Genomic DNA, 21,025 nt, shown 5'->3' with positions numbered 1-21,025 from the left:
GGCCGCATTCTGTCTGCGTCTGATGAGTCAAGACATGGTGGCTTCTGATGCATCAAAAGGAAGCAGCTCTGAAAAACATAGAGGAAAATAGGTGTACACAATTAGAGCAGATTAAATTGCACGCACACATACTGGAAGATGTTCAATATTAAGAGAAACATGATGAGCTTCAGATCAAAACCCAGGAGAAACAAACCTTCATCCAGAATTGACAGGAGCAGATAAACTGCTGGAATCTGTGAGGTAAAAGTAAAAATAAGCAAAAAAAAACATTGTTCTGGAGAAGTGCATGCATCAATAATCAGTTGCTCATTTTCTCATTTGAGGAAAAGAAATGTGTGCCTACCAAAAGTTTCAGAGCTGATGTATTCTCTGGTTTCTGTGGGAATAATGAGTTTTTAAAACATATTTCACCTTTCACAATTTATTATTTCTTTTGAAAACCTTTGGTTGCCTTACATACAGTACAATAACTGGTCTTGCCTTCACTGTTGCGCCCCACAGCCGGTTTTCCATTGTTGCTCTTCGAGCTTTTCCAAGATGTCTCCCTGGCTTTATCTGGGTCGGCTCTCTCAGCCTGTAGTCTGAGTCTTGTGCTTTGAGTGGCTCTTCCAGATCTCATGATCATTCCATCTTCCCTATCCAGATCAGTCTGACCACCACTTTCCTGTAGCTTTACTTGAGCTTTGATTTGTTCCTGGCTGCTACTGTCCTGAACAAGCCTGCTGGTCCTGTTCAGCAGCTGCATGTTGTCTGTTCCCACTCGTGTTTTTCTCCTCGATGTTACGTGTCCTTTCACTCCAGCTTTGGGATCAATAACTTCATAGCTGTCGTTGTCTTTAGATGTTTCTGTAAGGAATTAAACTTCTTCATGACATCTTAATCAACATATGAAGTCCCTTGCAATGGTAATCATACTCTTTGGACCTTTCATATATTGCCATGTCACAACTAAAAACTTAATTGTGTTTTATTGGGGTATTATTTGATATTCCAATATAAACTCCTCCATAATTGCAAAAAGAATGAGATCCATTTAAATTTTTTTACAAATAAAAATCTGAAACGTGTGGCTTGCATTTGTATTCATCTCCCTCTTGCTCCTATAGCTCCTAAATAAAATCTGGTGCAATCACATCTTATTTGTAAATAGAGTCCCACCTGTTTGTAATTTCATTTTAGTATCAATACAGCTGTTCTGTGGCAGCTTCAGAGGTTTGTTAGAGAAAAACACCAAGGAACATAGTAGGCGAAACTGTGGGGTTGTTTAGAGCAGGGTTAAACAACATCCCAAGCTTTGAACATCTCACAGATTACTGATAAATCCATCATCCAGAATCAGAAAGAACTTCTACCTTGCCAGTCATCCCAGGCAAGAACAGTGTAAATTAGAAGCAGCCAAGAGGCCAATGATAACTCAGGAGGAGCTGCAGAGATCCACAGCCCAAGTGAAAATACATTGTTTCCTCCATGAAACATCGTGGTGGCAGCATCACATTGTGGGAATTAGTTTTCTTCAGACGGGCCAGGAAAGCTGGTCAGAGTTGTTGGTAGGATGAATGGAGCTACATACAGGGCAGTCCTAGAAGAAAACCTGTTAGACTGCAAGACCTGAAACAATGTGAGTCATAAATCCTTTCCATTCTAATCCACGTTTATACACTACTTTGGGTTGGCCTATCAAATAAAATCTTTTGTGGCTGTAATGTGACAAAATTATAAGAAATGTTGAAGGGTATGAATACATTTGCAGGGACTGTAACTATGGAGACTAAGGTTCAAACTCCACCTTTGCTTTCACTTCCACTTTGATCAGGTCCTGAAATATAAAGAACATGTTTACTTTATTTTTGTGAAAATAAATATAATTTATAAATATAAAGTCAGGAATAATTCATATATTTAATATACCTGGATAGCCAGTGGTGACAAAACTCTCAGCTGATTGCATCTCAGACAAATCTGTAAATTATGTATGTTGGTGATATTACAGGTCCTTCTCAAAAAATTAGCATATTTTGATAAAGTTCATTATTTTCTATAATGTCATGATGAAAATTTAATATTCATATATTTTAGATTCATTGCACACTAACTGAAATATTTCAGGACTTTCATTGTCTTAATACGGATGATTGTGGCATACAGCTCATGAAAACCCAAAATTCCTATCTCACAAAATTAGCATATCATTAAAAGGGTCTCTAAACGAGCTATGAACCTAATCATCTGAATCAACGAGTTAACTCTAAACACCTGCAAAAGATTCCTGAGGCCTTTAAAACTCCCAGCCTGGTTCATCACTCAAAACCCCAATCATGGGTAAGACTGCCGACCTGACTGCTGTCCAGAAGGCCACTATTGACACCCTCAAGCAAGAGGGTAAGACACAGAAAGAAATTTCTGAACGAATAGGCTGTTCCCAGAGTGCTGTATCAAGGCACCACAGTGGGAAGTCTGTGGGAAGGAAAAAGTGTGGCAGAAAACGCTGCACAACGAGAAGAGGTGACCGGACCCTGAGGAAGATTGTGGAGAAGGGCCGATTCCAGACCTTGGGGGACCTGCAGAAGCAGTGGACTGACAGGAGTAGAAACATCCAGAGCCACCGTGTACAGGCGTGTGCAGGAAATGGGCTACAGGTGCCGCATTCCCCAGACCTGGGCTACAGAGAAGCAGCACTGGACTGTTGCTCAGTGGTTCAAAGTACTTTTTTTGGATGAAAGCAAATTCTGCATGTCATTCGGAAATCAAGGTGCCAGAGTCTGGAGGAAGACTGGGGAGAAGGAAATGCCAAAATGCCAGAAGTCCAGTGTCAAGTACCCACAGTCAGTGATGGTCTGGGGTGCCGTGTCAGCTGCTGGTGTTGGTCCACTGTGTTTTATCAAGGGCAGGGTCAATGCAGCCTGCTATCAGGAGATTTTGGAGCACTTCATGCTTCCATCTGCTGAAAAGCTTTATGGAGATGAAGATTTCCTTTTTCAGCACGACCTGGCACCTGCTCACAGTGCCAAAACCACTGGTAAATGGTTTACTGACCATGGTATCACTGTGCTCAATTGGCCTGCCAACTCTCCTGACCTGAACCCCATAGAGAATCTGTGGGATATTGGGAAGAGAACGTTGAGAGACTCAAGACCCAACACTCTGGATGAGCTAATGGCTGCTATCAAAGCATCCTGGGCCTCCATAAGACCTCAGCAGTGCCACAGGCTGATTGCCTCCATGCCACGCCGCATTGAAGTAGTCATTTCTGCAAAAGGATTCCCGACCAAGTATTGAGTGCATAACTGTACATGATTATTTGAAGGTTGACGTTTTTTGTATTAAAAACACTTTTCTTTTATTGGTCGGATGAAATATGCTAATTTTGTGAGATAGGAATTTTGGGTTTTCATGAGCTGTATGCCAAAATCATCCGTATTAAGACAATAAAAGACCTGAAATATTTCAGTTAGTGTGCAATGAATCTAAAATATATGAATGTTAAATTTTCATCATTACATTATGGAAAATAATGAACTTTATCACAATATGCTAATTTTTTGAGAAGGACCTGTATTTAATCTGATTAATAAACATGTTTACACTCCACTAATATAATATATACCATCGGAATCTTGGTTCCTCAGTGGTCTATCACCAGGATTTCTCTTTGCTGTAAAGGTGAGAAAAATGTAAAGACATATTCTCATATATTTGTTCTAGTATTCATTAAAGATTAAGGTTAAAACAACAAAATGACCATGTGTAGGTTTCTCTTCCCAGTTTTTATTCTGTTTTAAGAATCTAAAAGGGAACCAAAAGAACGTTTGAGGATCTATTGAGATCAACAATGAAGACCTGACTTTGCTTTGACAAATCAAAATGTCCGTAATGTACCGACCTGTGACTTTAGCAGGTGTGGCTCTTTCAGTGGTTGCTCCAAGTCCCTCTGTAAAACAAATAAACGTCGTGATCATTTCAAACATGCATTATTCCACAAACATCAGATGACAAAGGCAGAAAAAAGTGATTACAACTCTCACCATTTAGAAAGATCAACACATGTCGCCTTTGAGCTTGAAAAAAAGAACAACATGGTTATATTCCCTCTGCCTGGTTTAATGGTTTGGAACATTTTTCTCTAAAAATTGGTTTTAAATAAAAAAAAACAAATGTTAGGTTCATGTTGTTTACCTCTTATTTGGCCTTGTACTGCCATGACAGCAAATGGCAGCAGCAGCAGACAAAACATGAAGCTGAACCAGAGAAAAGTTTGCTCTAATTTTATTTGTATGCAGGTAAAAATTAAAATGCATCTCAACTTGAGAATAAAACTCTTACCCCTTCATTGTTCCTCACTTTCCCCAGCTGTGTCTTCTGTATGTCGGTAAGAGTCCATGCACTCGGGCTTTTTATGCACTCCCACATCAAGGCTGCACTGAAGTTAATTACAGATTCTGGCCAGATGGATCAGAATGAGTTGTATAGTCAAAGACTCCATCTGTGTGTTGCACACTGTGTCATTTCTGTGCCAAAGAGCAACAATTGGAATGTGATAAGTTTACAAGGGCCTATTCATTCCCTTTCAACTTGAAAACAACACTTCTTAGCACACGGATTCACGGAAGAGAGGGGTCTAACCCTCTAATATGTGCTGATTACAGGTGGCTGGTTACTTCAGAGAATGCTCTCTAACCTTTTCTTTGACCAAAGTAACCACTGAAATAATGACCAGAGTTGTTTTTTTCATTAATACCCATTCATAAAATGTCCCCCTGTTTTTAACTAACAAAGGAAAACAGTTTAAAAATGCTAACTTGTGTCTGTGGGACAAGTTCAATTTTTTTCTTTTGTGTGCTCAAAAATGAATGAGCAGAAGTTTTAATTTAGTGATATTTTCTTTCCATATTTAAAACAACAAAAACATGAAACCACTAATAAAGAAAAAAAAAACGGACTTGTTTTCTCACATTCTGATATACTGCACTGTACTATCATGATTCCATATATAGTAAAAAGAACCTGGGCTCTACAAAGAGCCCTCACACACTTGGACCATGGTAACACCTATGTGAGGATGCCATCAGTGCGCATCAGCTGTGTGTTTAATATAGTAAAACCCCATTAACTGGTTTAAAAGCTGAGAATCCTGAACTTCAGCAGCTCACATGCATCCACTTGTCCAGGACACAGGTACACCACCTCCCTCTAGTACACGGTACTTCCTCTTCTCACTAAAAAAAAAACATGCAGGGATTTTTTTTGTTTGTTTTGTTTGCATTTTCTAAAAATAGGTATAGTGGATTTCAAAGTTTTCATATGTTTTCATCATGATACGCATTAGGCAACTCTGAAATCAATCCTCGACTCAATTAATCACTATTAAGTGCATTTGGTAGTTTGATCTCTTATTGGAAAGGGCAAGAAATCAGGAAGATGACAACAGTCGTGGTGTACATTTGTTTGCTCAGCATTAACCAAACAACATTACTGGCTAAATGTTATTACTGTATATTATTGGCTAATAAACTGTTTTACAATATTGGCAAGTTATTACATTATTTGTTTTATTGCATTTAAAATTGCCAAAATTCTTACAATTCTGGCAGCAATTACATTATTGGTTGTCAAAATAGGCTGAAGGTTTTCAGAGTGGTTTAGACAGCTCTCGCAACCCCGGTAGATTTCTGTTACTTTACATTCTGGTTCATCCAACTTTAGTTATTTGAGCTCTCTGGTTTGTCTTTATTCGGACCAAGCTCAACCCACTCAAGACTGTGGAAATGGTGGTGGATTTTCAGAGAACACCACCCCCATCACTCCCTCACCATCCTCAACAACACTGTATCGGCCGTGGACCAGTTCAGGTTCTTAAGAACCACCATCTCTGAGGACCTGAAATGGTCCTCACACATAGATACTGTTCGGAAGAAGGCCCAGCAGAGACTGTACTTCCTGAGGCAACTCAAGAAGTTCAACCTTCCACAGGAGCTACTGGTCATCTTCTACACTGCCATCATTCAGTCTGTCCTGTCTTCATCCATCTCAGTGTGGTTTGGCTCATCCACAAAACAGTACAGATGCAGACTGCAACAAATAATCAGGACTGCAGAAAGAATAATCAGGGCTGACCTTCCCGCCATCCAGGACTTATACAGGTCTAGGGTTAGGAAAAGAGCTGCTAAAATCTCTGCAGACCCCACACACCCTGTACATAAACTGTTTAGAGTTTTACCTTCAGGCCGCTGTTACAGAGCACTGATTACTAGAATCAGCCACCACAGAGACAGTTTCTTCCCCCAGGCTGTTTCTCTGCTGAACATTCAATAGGTAAGGTTAGGTAAGGTAAATTTATTTATATAGCGCCTTTCAGCAATGAGACACTCAAAGCGTACTATAGAGTACTAAACAACAGCATACAGATGTTGCAAATGCACCTTTTATTTATATATGTGTATATTGTACATTGTAAATATGTATATTCTGTAATGCAAAAACAAAACCAAAGAGCAAAGTGTACCGGAGTCAAATTCCTTGTTTGCATGTACAAACGTGGCAATAAAGCTGATTCTGAAGCTTTTCGCATTTTTATTTGGAAAACATGTTGAGTCTAACTTTATATTTGTCGCATAAAATCCAAATAAAATACAACGAAGTCTGTGACTATAACATGAGAAAATGGGAAAATCCCTCTTTTTCCACAGTATATATTTAAAAGCCACAGTCACCCGGCCCTGGCTCGGGGACCTTTGGTGTATCGGTGGGCATAAGGGCCTCCAAAACTGGCAGGTAGGTCCAATCTCATTGCAGGTGCTCCTTCCTTCAAGGAGCACATTCTGCTGGCGGGGAGGAGGGTCTGCGGGAGGGGGTGGGGCAGGGTCAACCTGGGTGTCCAGTGTCTTATGTGCTCTGGGAGTTGTTCGAATGTTGGGGTGGGTGTAGGTTGCCTTCTGGGGTGGTTGGCCTTGGATGGTTGGGGGCGTTGTTTGGTCTTGGGTGGTTCCGGCTCGGTTTCTGGTTCCTTGTCTTGGTTCCGGTTACTGACGCTGGTCCCTTTTCTGTCTAGGGGAGGGGGTTCGGAGGGGTCTGCATGGTTCGAGTGTGCAGGCTGGCCAGGGTTGGTCTCGGAGTGGATTGGTCTCGGCTTCTGAATGGGTTTTGGTTTTGGCTCTGTGGGCTCTCTTGCCTTTTGTGGGCCACTGAGTGGGTCCTCTTGCGCGGCGGCTCTGACCTCCGGGCGTGGGTGCGGCAGGGCGAGCGTCGCTGGGTTCTGCGCTTACGTCGGGCGTCTCGGCCTCGTACTGGGGTGGAGTTTGCTCATTTGCTGGATGGTTCCTGGTGGGTTCGATGTGCTTGGGGTTAGTGGTTCTCGCCGTGCCCCTACGAATGCACAGAAGGATGGGTGGTGTTGCTATGGTGCTGGCTCGGGGGGATCTGCGGTCTGGCTTGGCTCTATCATTTTTGCTCTGGTCCTTTTTGTTGGGGGTCGGTGGCTACTTCGGGCGGCGGACTGAGTAACGGGGCTGGGGTTTGGGGTCTGAGGGGCTGGGGACGTTGGTCCCGGTTTTCAGTTGGTTCTCGGGGCCTGTTAGCTGTCCCTAGTTTTTTGCCCGGCAGATGTGCCTATGCCTCCCTCCCTTGTTGGGACTCGGCAAACGGGGGTGCCTATTGGGGTCAGCCGGGGAGCTGGCTCCCTGGGAGAGTGGTTTGCCCCCCAGTCCTTCCCTCCCCATCCCTGGACACCTCCCTCTGCCAGCTCCATCACAATACCACTCATGGAGGGCCTTGGGGTGGGGGTGCGCCATCGGAGTGCCGCAAGGGTTTTCCATCTCTGCGGTCCCATGGCAGCCTGTGCCCCAATTTTATTGTACAACTTAGACACTCTCACTTATAACATTTTCATGACATTCACATGTAGGGTCTTGGGGGTGGGCGCACTCAATGGCACCAGGGGGGACGGATATCCTAGTAGCCTAACCTCTGGTGCCTGCGCTCACCTCTATGGGTATAATTGCATGTAGACATTGAGGGTTCAGAATGGGGGGGGGCAGACCCTCTTCCCCACCGTTTTTCTTTTTAAATGCACCCTACAACAACATGCATCAACACCACATTTGAGCTGGCGGAGGCAGGCTTGGGGTCTTTTCACACCCCCGTTCGCTATTTCCCATCTGTGGTTGGAGGCCGGGAGAGGGAGTGGGCCCTCTAGTCGGGTCTGAGCTGGGGTTGGGGGTCAGGTCTTGTCTGGTGCTGGGCTGGCGTTTCGGCTCTCTCGGGATCGCTTGGGTTCCCTTGGATCTCGGCCCCTGGCTTTGGGCCCTGGTCTGCCGGCTGGGGGGGTGCCAGGCTCCGGCGGGGGGGTCTTAGCCGGCGTTTATTGGGATGTGGCCCCGCTTTGATGGAGGGGCTGGCCAGCTGGACTGCTTCATGGCCATGCGGGGGTGCGGGTGGCCGGCGGGCTTGGGCGCCCCCGAGTTTGGGGGTGGGGTTGGCAGGTGTCCGGTAACTGGGGCCGCCGTGGCCTTCTTTCCACGGCTTCCTTCTGTAGTCCTGGCCCGGGGTCGGGCGCTGGGCTGTGGTGGGGCGGCAGAGCATGTCTTGTGACTGCGGCTGGCGGGGTGTGCTTGGCCTGGAGCAGTTGGCCTGCATGGCCCAGGTCCCTGGCCGGTGCATGTATCCCTCTCGTGGACTGGTGGGCTGGGGCAGCTGGCACTGTCTGGGGGGGTTGGGCGGGCTTGGAGGTGTGCTGCTCTGCTGGCTGTCTTGTCCAAAGGGGGATCGGGGCGGTGGACTGGGGGGTGGCGTGGAGGGGCTGCGGCCTGTGGGGTGGCGTGAAGGGGCTGCAGCCTGTGGGGTGGAGGGGTTGTGTCCACTTCTAGGGCGTGGGGTCACTGGCGTTTGGATCGGCTGGGCGGCGATGGTGGAGCTGAGCTGGATAGTGTTTCTCCCTGGGCGGTCGTTGCAGTGGCAGTGATGTAGTGTTTTTTGTTGCTGAGGGGGGGGGCGTGGTGGGGTCACTGGCCCTGGGTGACTGCCGCTGGCCGGGGACCTCTTGGTGGATGAGTTTGTCCCATCATGGTGTGGGGTCGGGGGTCCGGTTGTGGGTGCGGTGCTGGGTGGGGTCTGCCCTTTTGCGGTGGGCGGGGGTGGCGTTGCGCGGGGCCCTTGCCTTGCGGCGCGCTGTGTGGAGGGGGAGCGGCAGGGGTTCTTAGAGCGGGGCTCTGTGTGGAGCTTGCGCTGTGTGGGTGTGGCTTCATCGGCTTCTCGGCCACGGAGTTCACCTGTGGGGTTGTGCCCCTGTGGGGGTGGGGATTCGTGCTGTTTGGGTTTTGGGGGATGTGTTCGATATCGGTGTCCTTGTTGGGGGTGGCCCTGTGGGGAGGTTCTTGTTGAGGTTCACTGGGGGTGGGAGACTCATGGGGTTGGGATCGGAGCTCGTTGGGGGGTCGGGACTGCTCCGTCCTGGGGCGGCTCCGGTTGGCGGGTTGCTTTGGGCCATGTGGACCCCTCTTTTGTACATAGCCCACTCTCCGGAGGTGGATGGGGGTTGTTGGGGACTGGGTTTGGGGCAGGGGGGCGGGAGCTGGGCCGGGGTCACCCGGGTCGGGGCAGTACCGGCGCTGTCTGCCTGCCTCTGCCCCAGGAGGGAAGGGGACCACCTCCTGGGTCCGGGGGCTGGTTGCCCCGAGGGGGTACTGGCGCCTGGACCTGGGATGTATAGAGTATGCATGGGGAGTGTGAGTGAGCGTATGACGTCCACTGTTGTTTATCCTTACGTTGGGTGTGAGGGATTTTATGTGTATGCATGAGGGTGGGAGTGGGTGATTGTGACTGTGTGTGCCTGTTTTTTTTGGGGTTTTTTTTGCGACAGGTTGGGTCTTGAACTGCTCCCTCTCCTGGATCAGCTTCCTCCCCGCCACACCGCCTGCCGGTGGTTGGAGTCTCTGCCCGCTGGTGTACTTGTGGTTCTCGGTGTCCGCGGCCGGGTGCTTTGGTGTGGGCTGGCTCACTCCCGGTGGCTGTTTGCCGGGGCCAGGCCCCCTGGACTCTGTCGGGCCTCTGCTTGGGGGGTGGTGTGTCCCGGGGTCTTGGGCCTCTGGGTCCATGGCTGGATCTGCTCGGGCGTGGACGGCTGCCGGCGGAGCCTGTGGGCTCGTCGCTGCGGCTCCCTGGGGCTTCTGCACTGTCGCTGCTGGGTGGTTCCCTTGGGACTCTCCACTGCTCTTCTCTGGGGGGGTTGCGGTAGTCCCGGCGGTGGTTCTCCTGGGGTTCCTGTGCTTTGGGGGGCCTTTAGATGTCTGTGACTCAGATCTCCTCAGTGTCCGTCCAGGGACCATGTGGGTCCTCACTCGCTATTGCATATTTTTTGGAGAAACCTTGTATACAAAAGCACGTCCACACCCATACTCACAGGTGTTAAGCTTCAGGTGTTGACAGATACACAGATGTTCTATATTGGGCTGCACCTCTCACTAAGTACATTTTACATTCAGAATTACCGTGTACTATTTTGTTAAAAAAAAAAAAAGTTGCAGGTGTATAAGCAAGCAGGGTGTAATCTTGTATTCTCTTCATCCTTCTTTCTCTCCTCCACTCTTTCTTCCTTTTCTCCCCTTTTTCCCCATCTCTCTTTTTTGAGCTTCTTTTTTCCTTTTCATTTCAGTTACCGTGTCCGTAACAATTGAAATATTCCCAGAGAAGTTTATAATAAAGTTTATTTTATAAATATCAAGCAGAGCTTTAAAGCATTAGCTGCGATGCTCTGCTTGTGAAAGTAAATCTGTTGGACAATTTATTGGCACTCAGACAACAATTCTGAGCTCTACTCTGCCGGACAGGACACGATAAAAAAATAAAAAAAATAAATGCCGCAGTCACATTAAATGTAAGAAACACATTCCCCAGCTTTATCTTAAGATCTATAGAGGACGTTGCGTTGCTTGTGGACTGAACCATCCGTTTTGATTAGGCTTTATTATGCGTATGTTTAACTTGATAAAACGTAACATTCCAGATTAAGTCCACTCCCAAACACGTGTAGATCAAAGTTTGTCTTTCAAGCAGGCAGACCCGTTGGTGGCCGAAGAAGCGAAAAATCTCTCAGTGGAAAGCAGAAAAGAATGAGCGCCCCCTACTGGAAATACCTTTCGCATTAAGCTCTTGGTCTCGAGCATCGCCATATTGACGTCCCAACAACGCTGAGAGGTAATCGTGTTATTTAATCGCAAATCCTTGATGTTTTATACCTCGCGTTGTTTTTATTAGACGGGTTGAAAAGCTGAGAAGAGGTATTTTATTCTTGTATCCGGTGTGCTTGAACACGGTGTTCGTGGGGTGTTTTGTCAAGGCGTTGTCAGCCAGTTGCCTCGCCAGAAAGCAGTCTATTCACTCCCCTAGCCTGCTAGTTTAGCACCATTTTAGCTTAGGAAAATGTGTCTATTTTCGAAGCTTGTTATAAAGTCCAACATAAATAATAACCTAACGGGTGTTGAGTTAGATATTTGAAAGCTAAATGTTGATTCAATCACGATACTACATTGTACCGTGGTCGAGAACTGGCTGTGACTTTAGAACCGGCTTTTCACTCTGCTGTTGACGAGCTAATGCTAACCAGTTAGTACCTCTGCCAGCTTCCCGGTTCTACTGCTAGCTTCTAACCGTTAGCACTCCACCAGGTCGTAGGCCGCACTGGGTTTGTGACTGCTTTCATCTATTAAATCAAATTATCCAGGTGATTAGTCGGTTTTAAATTAGCGCGTGTAAGTCTCTGGACTGATTATTTGACGTATTTCTTTTTTTTTTGCGTTTAGTAGATGCAGTCCCATTAGCTTCGTTCGTTGGCGTGCGCTGGCTCACATACTTTGCTCATGTTTGGCTAATTGACTTAATTGATTATACTCAGCCTACTTTCTACTCCCTCTTTCCAACAGGAGGTAGTCGTTGTAGCCCCCAGTGATGACTGTACTGAGCCCTGTGCCTCCCGATTAGACTGGTTGGATGCCCCCATTTAACAACCAGGTTTCTCCATTTCATACGCCATCATATGCAAACACCTCATGCACCAACTGCTTAACTCCTGAGAATTATTTATTTTTCTGCTTGATGTGTTTTAAACGGTTTATTTTTTAAGGTTATATGGCAGGCGTTTATTTTTAAACCATGAAACAAAGTGATTCTTTATCCAGTCAAAGCTTAAGATTTAAACTACACTTTAGGTTATTAAGCTTAATGATTGCACAGTATAGTAATTAATTCTTAACAGCACATCTTTATTTTTTTTTCATGTCTGTTTAGCTTTCCTACAACAAAGGCATCTCAGCAGCTCCTGTTCACTTCGTCTTTCGCCGTTAATCCTGGAGGAAACCTCCCAGGTATTGCTAGTTTATAAAAGTATTATTTCTGATTCCAGGAGAATAAATCAGCTACCAACATATGAAAATGTTTTTGTGTCAGTATTATGAATACATGCCCTTGTTGTTCTGGATAGGTCTAATTTGTGTGTTTTGCCTGTGTCTGTCTCATTGTAGGACATCTAGAAAAGACCCTATACAGAATATGTCTGGCCCCGTTCCAAGCCGTTCCCGAGTTTACCCCGATGTAAACACACAAAGACCACGGGAATACTGGGACTATGAGTCCCATGTTGTTGAATGGGGGTAAGGAAAGTGAAATCTGTTGTTTTTGTGTGCTTTATCAATGTTCCAAGAAATTAGTAGATATAAAAAAAAAAAAAAACTTATCTGTCAAGTAATACCTGCCTATGTAGGCATGACTTTTCTTTGTTGTCAAACATCAGAAATGTTGAATCCAACTAAGTTTTTACTGATTACTGCTTTTACTGTCCCTATTTTTTCCAGTTTGAAAAGTAAGAAATTGTTAGGCCATCTAAAGTACAATGATATATTTATGTGGTTATTTCCAATAATTATTCAGTCAAAGGAAGAAAGCTCTTGCATTTCGACACAAGATAACTGTACTAATGGAATTCCCTTTCTTTCCTCCCATATTGGGCATCTGACCTCAACTTGTAAAGGGGTAGAAACAGTTTAAGCTCCAGCAAAAATGTTACATAGCATCTGTACATATTATGAAGGTTTTACAGTTATATACAAAAATCGTCTGAAATAAGCAGAGACTCCCCCTCCAGCCAAGGCATGCGTTCCTGTTTGGACTAAATGAACTTCAGCTAGATATATATGAATTTGGCATATTTTTTCTTTAATTGAATCCTGACCAGTCTAAATAGTTCTGTACACGTGTTTAAATCTAGAATCTAACTTCAAATGCAGTTTTTATGTTTTTTTTTTTTTTCACCAGCTCAGTATTGGAGCCAATTCTACACTTGTTCTGTAAAACAAGCAGGCAGTCAGCCATCTTGAAGCCACATAATTGGGTCACTACAAACTTCTCATTCAGTGAACGTTTGACTCTCTCCTTTTTATTCTGCATTCTTGTAGAGATTACTTCAGCAGGGGTCATGATATTAGAATTTCAAAGAAAAATACTTTTATGGCAATGTGTACCTTTTTTAAATATAAACAATTACAATCTAAGAATATTTTTAGTGTCTTAATTTGGGCAAATCCCAGTAAAACGGTATATAACCTTAAAAGTGATACTTCCCTCTATAGCACACAGTAGACGTGATCAAGTAGGACTGTTTATATCCTTTATGAAAGTATTCACCTTGGGATTTTTTTAATTTGTGGTATTATTGCTTATATTCAGTGCGCATATCTTTGTTTTTCCATTTTACTATCTTTGTGCCGCTTATACACCGAGAGACAAAGAGGATTATTCTGTTCTATTCTAAGATAGATTTTTACAGGGTAAAAAGGATTTTGTCCATGCAAAACATTTTTGCAGCGTAAACATGAATCTAGTGCAGGGGTCAGCAACCTTTACAATCCAAAGAGCCATTTTCGTTCTCAGTCCTGCTAAATTAAAACTCATTTAGAGCAACAAATGCTACCTTTGTTGACCTTTTGAAAAGGACAACCTATAATTATTTTTTAAAAACCACCATTTTATTTCTATTTTTTGCTTTTAAAATGAAGAAAAGCATAAGTCTATTGCAAAAAGAAGATGGATACATTTTCTGCGATGTTTAGGGGATGTTGATATTGGTGGAAAAGGATGTAAAAAAAAAAAAAAAAAGTTTCTCACCTAAAGGCAAGAAAATAGGTCTAAAAAGTACTGGTAGTTTTAGTGCCTTTCTGTAGTGGAAATTTAATGTAATTATTCCACGAAAAGCTGCTAAGACCTGCATGTGTTATTATATCTATCTTTAAAAACATTAGTTGGGTCTTTATCATGTTATTAAGCGTCACTGTGGAAGGTCCAAAGAGCCGCAGTTTGCAGAACACTAATCTGGTCCATATACATGTAATTGGCAGCAGCCCTGTTCGGTTTCCATGTTTTTGCCAATTTTGCATCATAATTTCTTTGATCAACTAGAGTCAGCAGGATTTATTTCCTGCCTAGTCAACTTTTGTCCAGGTCCATTATTGAACATTTACACAATATTTTTCATATCAGTCTATTGATATATATCACAATATAAAACAAATGACTATTTTTGTCAATCTTTAACGTTCCCTGGTAATATGAAGTGAGATTTCAAGATATCAGGTTATTTTTGATTTAAAGATTTTATCTTTAAAAGTTGAGCTTTCTAACATTATTCAACTGATAAATAAAATCAGAACAATTTTTATTGCCAAGTTTGTGCACACAAATAAGGAATTTGACTCCGGTACACTTTGCTCTCAGTGAAGATTTTTATTTTCTTTGTCAGTACAAATGTAAATAAAAAAATATCGTAAATATACGTATATAAACAAGTGACTTTACAGGCAAGACAATGTGATATCAGTCCAAGTATGCATGGTGGTGTTCTTGGACTTTGTCAAGTGTTCATCAAGGAAACAGCCTGGGGGGAAAAACTGTCGCACTGTCTTTGTCTCGCTTCGTTTAAAAAAAATGTTTTATCATAAGGCACGAGAAAACCGACTGATAGATTGTTGCCGCTAAACAGGCGTTTGCGGGGAGAGGGCATTACGATTGTTTTTAGGTTGCTCGGCGTGTTTGGTGCAGTGTTAGCGGAGCTGGTGTCAGACCTTATCGACATTCATCAGCTTTTTCTGTTCATCTGCCTCATAACAGAACTTTTGCCTTCGTGTTGTCAGCTAGTGTTGTAAAGGCCCCTCTCTGGACAACAAGATCAGAAACTGTGAGCTCGTGTCATTCTGACTGTAATATGACTTTGCATTAATGCCGAAGGTTTGTCTCTGCTGTTCATTAACTGTTCTGGGCATGATTAGTTCTAACTTTTTCTTCCTTTTTTTTCCAGGAATCAAGACGACTATCAGCTCGTCAGAAAACTAGGAAGAGGCAAATATAGTGAAGTATTCGAAGCCATAAATATCACAAACAATGAAAAAGTGGTGGTTAAAATACTGAAGGTATGGTGATAGTCCAGCAAACGTGGCTCCTAATCTGACATTTCAGTTCATTCACAGGGCTCTTTTTCTGTCTTTCAGCCTGTCAAGAAAAAGAAAATCAAGAGGGAAATAAAGATCCTGGAGAATCTGAGGGGTGGCCCAAACATCATCTCACTCTTAGATATTGTCAAGGATCCTGTGGTATGTTTGGCCTCCGTTATGCCGTGTAAAATGTTTAAGTGTGTTATTTACGTTTTTAAATAACTTCTTGTTCTTTCTGTTTAGTCACGAACCCCAGCTCTGGTCTTTGAACATGTGAACAACACAGATTTCAAGGTAAGAGGAATGTTTCTGTTTTTTGCTTGTTTGTTTTCTTTTACTCTGCAAATACTGAATCTTTTTATATTTATTTTCTGTCAGCAATTGTATCAGACTCTGTCAGACTTTGACATACGGTTCTACATGTATGAGATCTTAAAGGTAAGATGTAGCCTTAAATTTAACGGTTTTACATCCTAGTTGACACCTTTACAGTATATTGAAATATGTTGGCTTAAGTTAAATATGAAAAATGTTAACGTTGTCTTTCTGTTTTCTGTTAAAGGCTCTGGATTACTGCCACTCTATGGGTATTATGCATAGGGATGTCAAGCCCCATAATGTAATGATCGATCATGAACACAGAAAGGTAATTTTGGCAGATTTCTTTTTTTTTTTTTTTCATTTTGCCCCGTCTTTCTCACGGTCTGTGCTGCTGGCTTGGTGTGCATATGAAAATGTCCTGTACTTGTCATCGTAGCTCCGTCTAATCGACTGGGGCTTGGCAGAGTTCTACCACCCAAACCAAGAATACAACGTGAGAGTGGCATCCAGGTACTTCAAAGGCCCTGAACTGCTGGTAGATTACCAGGTGGGTTTAAAGGCAACCAAGGATTGGCACCATGACAGGAGTGATCTATTGTTAGTCAAGGAACCTAGTTGAAGCTTCTCACTCATTCTTGGTTATTTCCAGATGTATGACTACAGCTTGGACATGTGGAGCCTGGGTTGCATGCTTGCCAGCATGATCTTCAGGAAGGAGCCGTTCTTTCACGGTCATGACAATTATGACCAGGTATGGACAGTCTGTGCTGTTTAATGTCTTGTAAGAGATGTGCTTGTAGTCTGGGCATAGGCTTGTGAGTGGTACCAAGTTTTTAAAAAGATGCAGTTAAAAAAACAGAACATCAGCCAGACGATTCAAACTGTTTTAAAGTCTCTGCAATAAGATTTCAGTGACCAAAGTTTTCTACCTGCTGTATGGAGCAACGCTGCCCATCCCCCACTGGTTGCTGAACACTGCTGGTCAGCTAGCTGAAAGTAGGCTTCTTTAACTTTTCTCTCACTATGGACAGAAATGGCTCCTTAAGTGTTCGTGGCAAAACATAATTATTATTTTTATATACCATTATTATATCTACAACAATCAGTGTGTTATAAAATTCTACCAGCAAGTGGAATATTTGCTTGTATGACTGAATAAAGTTGTCATGTTTTTCATTATTTTGTTTTAAATCTTATTGTAAATAAGATGAAACAGTGGTTATTACCATACCATAGGAACCTCATACCGTCCAGTGCTTAATTTTAGTCATTAATCTTGTAGCCAAACAAGTTTTGTGTTTTAGCCTTTTTCTCCCCTCACGTGCCACATTGCACAACCTTTTTAGCCTTCTAGAGCTGCACCCTGATCTGGCCTTCCAACCCTGTGAGACCTTTTGTTAAATGATTTATCAGAAGTGACAGGTTAATGCCCTCCTCAGTAATAACTGTTAAGTTAATCTACCAGTTTAAAAACAATACAAGTATTCTTTCGATATCTGCATATTTGTGTCGTGCTTGCCTGCTTTTGCAAATAAAAACCATATACAACAGAACTGAAAACATGTCCCAATATGGATGGAAAATAAAATCATGTGGTCTTATTTAATTTCCTTTTTAGATCAGATAACTGTTTTTGAGGGCGAATTGCCTGTTCTGCTGTAGACAATTTCTGCTCATCCATTGTAAATGTTACCAGTCTATTCCTAAACCATAAATATACTGTGTGCACATTAGGCTGGGCATACAACTGTGGTATTTATCTCGTTCGTTTTCCCACCTGTTTGTTTATTTCACACCTGCAAGATGAGCAGCAGCTACTTGTAAAAACGTACAGATGCACCAATCAAGTTCTGGATCGGTTTGTTGTAACCCCAACCCTGCCGAGGTTTTTACCAGTTCCGATTTCTGATTAAGAATTGTTATTAATGTGGCTCAAAATAGTTCCTGGCTCTCTGCACTGCATGATCATTAATTATTTATATTGGGAGCAGAGGCAATGTCACATCAAGTGTGTGAGAGCAGTCGCTGTAAAACAGTTTTAACATTTTCAAGTGGATAACGACTACAGAGTTCACATTTAAAACAGTCTCTCTGGATCGTTTATTAGCTATGGGTGCAGTTAGCATTAGTCACAGCAAACTGCACTCTCTCTGAGTGTTCCCTAGAGAACATAGAGACCCTTGCATTAAGTACAAATTGAAATAATGGCAAGTAGAAATCCTGTGGCAGGACGTCATCGGGTAAGAATTGACCAAAACTGCAGAAGTATGCAACCTGGTATTGCTTAGAGCTGATCAGAAAAAGATAGAAATTTGGAAAGCCCATGTTGACTCGATTTGGCTTAAATGAACCAATTCCAGTCAACAGCCAATTCCTGGGTCCATTTCTAGTAAAACTAGATTATTTGAATCTGTTTCCATTTTATAAGCCAGTGGGTTGTTAGATTTAGTTTCCTTCTGGCTTTTAGGTTTTACAATATAAATAATTTTAGATTTCCTTGCACTTCATCTAATGTGTTTTTAAAAATGGAAGCGCTTTGGCTTGTTGTTGATCCAGTTTCCAAACATACTTTTAAATTGTCATTTTGAAAGAAGACATTTAATTTGGTATACATGAGTTCAGTTGTTTAAATTAATAACTTGATGACTGTCTTGCAGCTTGTGCGGATTGCAAAAGTACTTGGCACAGAAGACCTGTATGACTACATTGACAAGTACAACATTGAATTGGATCCGCGGTTCAATGACATTCTGGGAAGGTGAGTCATTGTAACTGTTTTACTTTTAACAGTTTCACAGATTGCTTTGCCTCAATTTAACCTCATTTGTTTTTCTGTAGACATTCCCGCAAAAGATGGGAGAGGTTTGTGCACAGTGAGAACCAACACCTAGTCAGCACAGAGGCTCTAGACTTCTTGGACAAACTGTTGCGCTATGACCATCAAGCTCGCCTCACAGCCAGAGAGGCCATGGATCATCCCTACTTCTGTATGCTTGCTTTTCCACCTCTCTTTGTGCCTTTTTCATACATTGTGGAACATGGAGTTCATACGCAGTATGGCTGAATAATGAAATAGTCACAAATTTGATTCAAGTGATTCAAGGTCTATATTGGAGTATGAAAAATATTTGTATTACCGCCCTTTATTATCTATCCCATTTGTGTCCTTATTTTTGTCCTTTTTCATTCCTTGTCTTTTGTTCCTTTAGGCCTTATGTTCTTCTTTTCTGTCCTTCATTTAGGTTTTTTTCCCTGCCTTGTCTTTGTTTCCTTGTGTTCCACGCTTTTCACTTGTCTCTTTCACTCGTCCTTGTGTCCTTCCTTTTACCCTTTTTCCTTGCGTCCTTCCCCTCCTTACGTTCTTGCTTGATGTTTTCTTTCCTTACTTGCATCGTTCTTCCTTTCTGTCTGGTATTTGCAGGTTGGATATGAAGGCAGCCTATTGTAGAAATGGCTGCCCCGCATCCATTGGGATCATGTGTATTTCTATTTAAATGACAGACCGAGAATCAGAGAATTTGTCAGGAATAGTATAGAATGTTTAAATGAACGTGTTGCTTATCCGTCTGGTTGATCATTTTCTCAGATCCCATCGTCAAAGATCAGGGAAGGGGGGCCACTCCTGGGGGCATGGCTGCCAGCTCCACTCCAGTCAGCTCCTCGAGTATGATGGCTGGTGAGTCACCTTGCACCCCCACCCCCCCTGCAGAATTTGTTGGCAAAGACTTGGCAGAGACATTTTGTAGGAATGCCATAGTCATTTGTAACAAACACAAGCCTCTGCAAACGAGTAATAATCCTCTTGTTCCTTCCAGGCATCACCTCCATGTCCTCCTCACAGCCGCTGGCTAACATCGCTGGATCGCCTGTCATCTCTGCCCCCAATACTCTGGCCACACAAGTTCCCGCAGCCACCGGGGCCCAGCCCTGAATCCACTTCCTCACCTGTGTTAAACGTGTGCTTATGGTCATGCCCTGCCTAGGTCTTCCTGTGAGCCAGGGCCATGGACACCCCCCCCCTTTTATGTTGACAATAACAAAGAAGATTTAAATTGCTTTTCATGTTCAGTTCTATTTTGACACCTGGACTTGACAGAACCACATTGTTGCACCTGTCGGGCTTGTTAGACATTAATTTGGGTGTGTTACTTGACAATGCCATTGTCTAGAAATTCTAAGATGTAGACATAAAGAGAATGGATAATAAAATTTATTTTGTTTGTTCCAAATATACAGTCTTGCTTGAAACTGTTTGATGGGGATCCTGGTGTATTGCACTGTGAAACCTTTACGTGACTTCACAAGAACTGGGAGTCGGGGAAAATCTGGTGTATCCCACCTGTCAGTGCTCGCTGGTTGCACACAATGTAATGTGCAGGAGTTGTTAGTGTTTTGAAGTTGTTAGATGCTTATCATTCTTTAATTGGACATTTTTGTAGATATTCTACAGTTACTGTCAGGTTGCATGCACCCAATGCCGAGTTTCACAGGGTCAATAGTTTGCCAACTTTATGTTACTTTTCACTTCTGTATGTGTATGTAAGTGTCCATGTTTGTTTTTTATGAAGTCTCTTACACATGATTTTGATTACATAGACAATTTTGTAACTTTTTTTTTGTTTTACGTTGGGAGGAGTCATCACCTACGGAAAACAACTTCAAAAATAAACCATTTAAACAGGGCTTTACAAGCACTACGTTATTGACTGTACCATCCCATAAATGGTTCGCAGCAGCTGTGAATTGTTCTGGTGTACAGGAGCGGGATGATTTTAACATCGACCGTGAAGAAATTTTTACTTTAAAATTATTTGTGCTTTAAAGATTTTAAAGAATCATCTCAATAGATTATCATCGAAAACTTGATGGCTGTAATTGAGTTCTGAATCATTGCACACGCATTGATGTAGTTAAAGGTATTTCTGTTGGTTTGGAAGATTGTGGCTAATGGCTGATAAAAAACCCATGTTCATTTTCTTAGAATAATGTGTTGCAGAAGACCAATAAAATGGATTTTAATACAAAAAATGATGACCTGCAGAAATGCATGTATATGTACTATACAGTATACTTAATCAAGATTTGTTTGGCAGGAATTACTGCATCATAATTTGGCATGCAGTGGATCAGGCTGTGTTTCTACTGGGGTGTTCAGGAAGCCCAGGTTGCTTTAGTAGCCTTCAGCTCGCCTTTTATTGTTGGGTCAAATATCATAGGTGAGTGTGCTGGCCTGTTGA

General features: G+C 42.9%; 3 protein-coding genes across 7 annotated transcripts; 1 reads left to right on the top strand and 2 right to left on the bottom strand.

The window, feature by feature from the left end:
* Window positions 1-5: 5 nt before the first annotated feature.
* LOC124865679 lies at window positions 6-12,028 on the bottom strand. 5 transcript variants are annotated; one of them, XM_047360990.1, is made up of 12 exons: window positions 11,890-12,028; window positions 4,324-4,508; window positions 4,177-4,238; window positions 4,026-4,058; window positions 3,884-3,931; window positions 3,608-3,655; window positions 1,912-1,962; window positions 1,790-1,819; window positions 464-849; window positions 347-379; window positions 197-236; window positions 6-68 (listed from the first exon to the last, which is right to left on the bottom strand). In XM_047360990.1, the coding sequence occupies exons 2-12, from the start codon at window positions 4,329-4,331 to the stop codon at window positions 28-30; spliced, it is 780 nt and encodes a 259-aa protein (XP_047216946.1). In that variant the 5' UTR covers window positions 4,332-4,508; window positions 11,890-12,028; the 3' UTR covers window positions 6-27. The 5 variants fall into 5 exon arrangements, with proteins under 5 accessions (XP_047216946.1, XP_047216949.1, XP_047216948.1 ...); XM_047360993.1 differs by lacking the exon at window positions 11,890-12,028 and having other exon boundaries at window positions 484-849; window positions 4,324-5,677; XM_047360992.1 differs by lacking the exons at window positions 1,912-1,962; window positions 11,890-12,028 and having other exon boundaries at window positions 4,324-5,685.
* LOC124865568 (proline-rich protein 2-like) lies at window positions 6,707-8,577 on the bottom strand. Its single transcript, XM_047360760.1, has 3 exons — window positions 8,294-8,577; window positions 7,169-7,362; window positions 6,707-7,068 (listed from the first exon to the last, which is right to left on the bottom strand). The coding sequence occupies exons 1-3, from the start codon at window positions 8,575-8,577 to the stop codon at window positions 6,707-6,709; spliced, it is 840 nt and encodes a 279-aa protein (XP_047216716.1).
* On the top strand, window positions 11,134-20,471 carry LOC124865678 (casein kinase II subunit alpha). Its single transcript, XM_047360988.1, has 15 exons — window positions 11,134-11,187; window positions 11,913-12,000; window positions 12,277-12,353; window positions 12,510-12,638; window positions 15,335-15,446; window positions 15,525-15,626; window positions 15,711-15,761; window positions 15,846-15,905; window positions 16,030-16,113; window positions 16,225-16,335; window positions 16,438-16,539; window positions 18,446-18,546; window positions 18,627-18,775; window positions 19,375-19,464; window positions 19,604-20,471. The coding sequence occupies exons 4-15, from the start codon at window positions 12,538-12,540 to the stop codon at window positions 19,717-19,719; spliced, it is 1,179 nt and encodes a 392-aa protein (XP_047216944.1). The 5' UTR covers window positions 11,134-11,187; window positions 11,913-12,000; window positions 12,277-12,353; window positions 12,510-12,537; the 3' UTR covers window positions 19,720-20,471.
* Window positions 20,472-21,025: the final 554 nt, after the last annotated feature.

The sequence above is a fragment of the Girardinichthys multiradiatus genome, chromosome 3 (genome assembly GCF_021462225.1).
Source record: "Girardinichthys multiradiatus isolate DD_20200921_A chromosome 3, DD_fGirMul_XY1, whole genome shotgun sequence".
Lineage (NCBI taxonomy): Eukaryota > Metazoa > Chordata > Actinopteri > Cyprinodontiformes > Goodeidae > Girardinichthys > Girardinichthys multiradiatus.
Note: the sequence above shows the minus strand (reverse complement) of the source record. Positions and strands in the feature narration are given on the sequence as shown.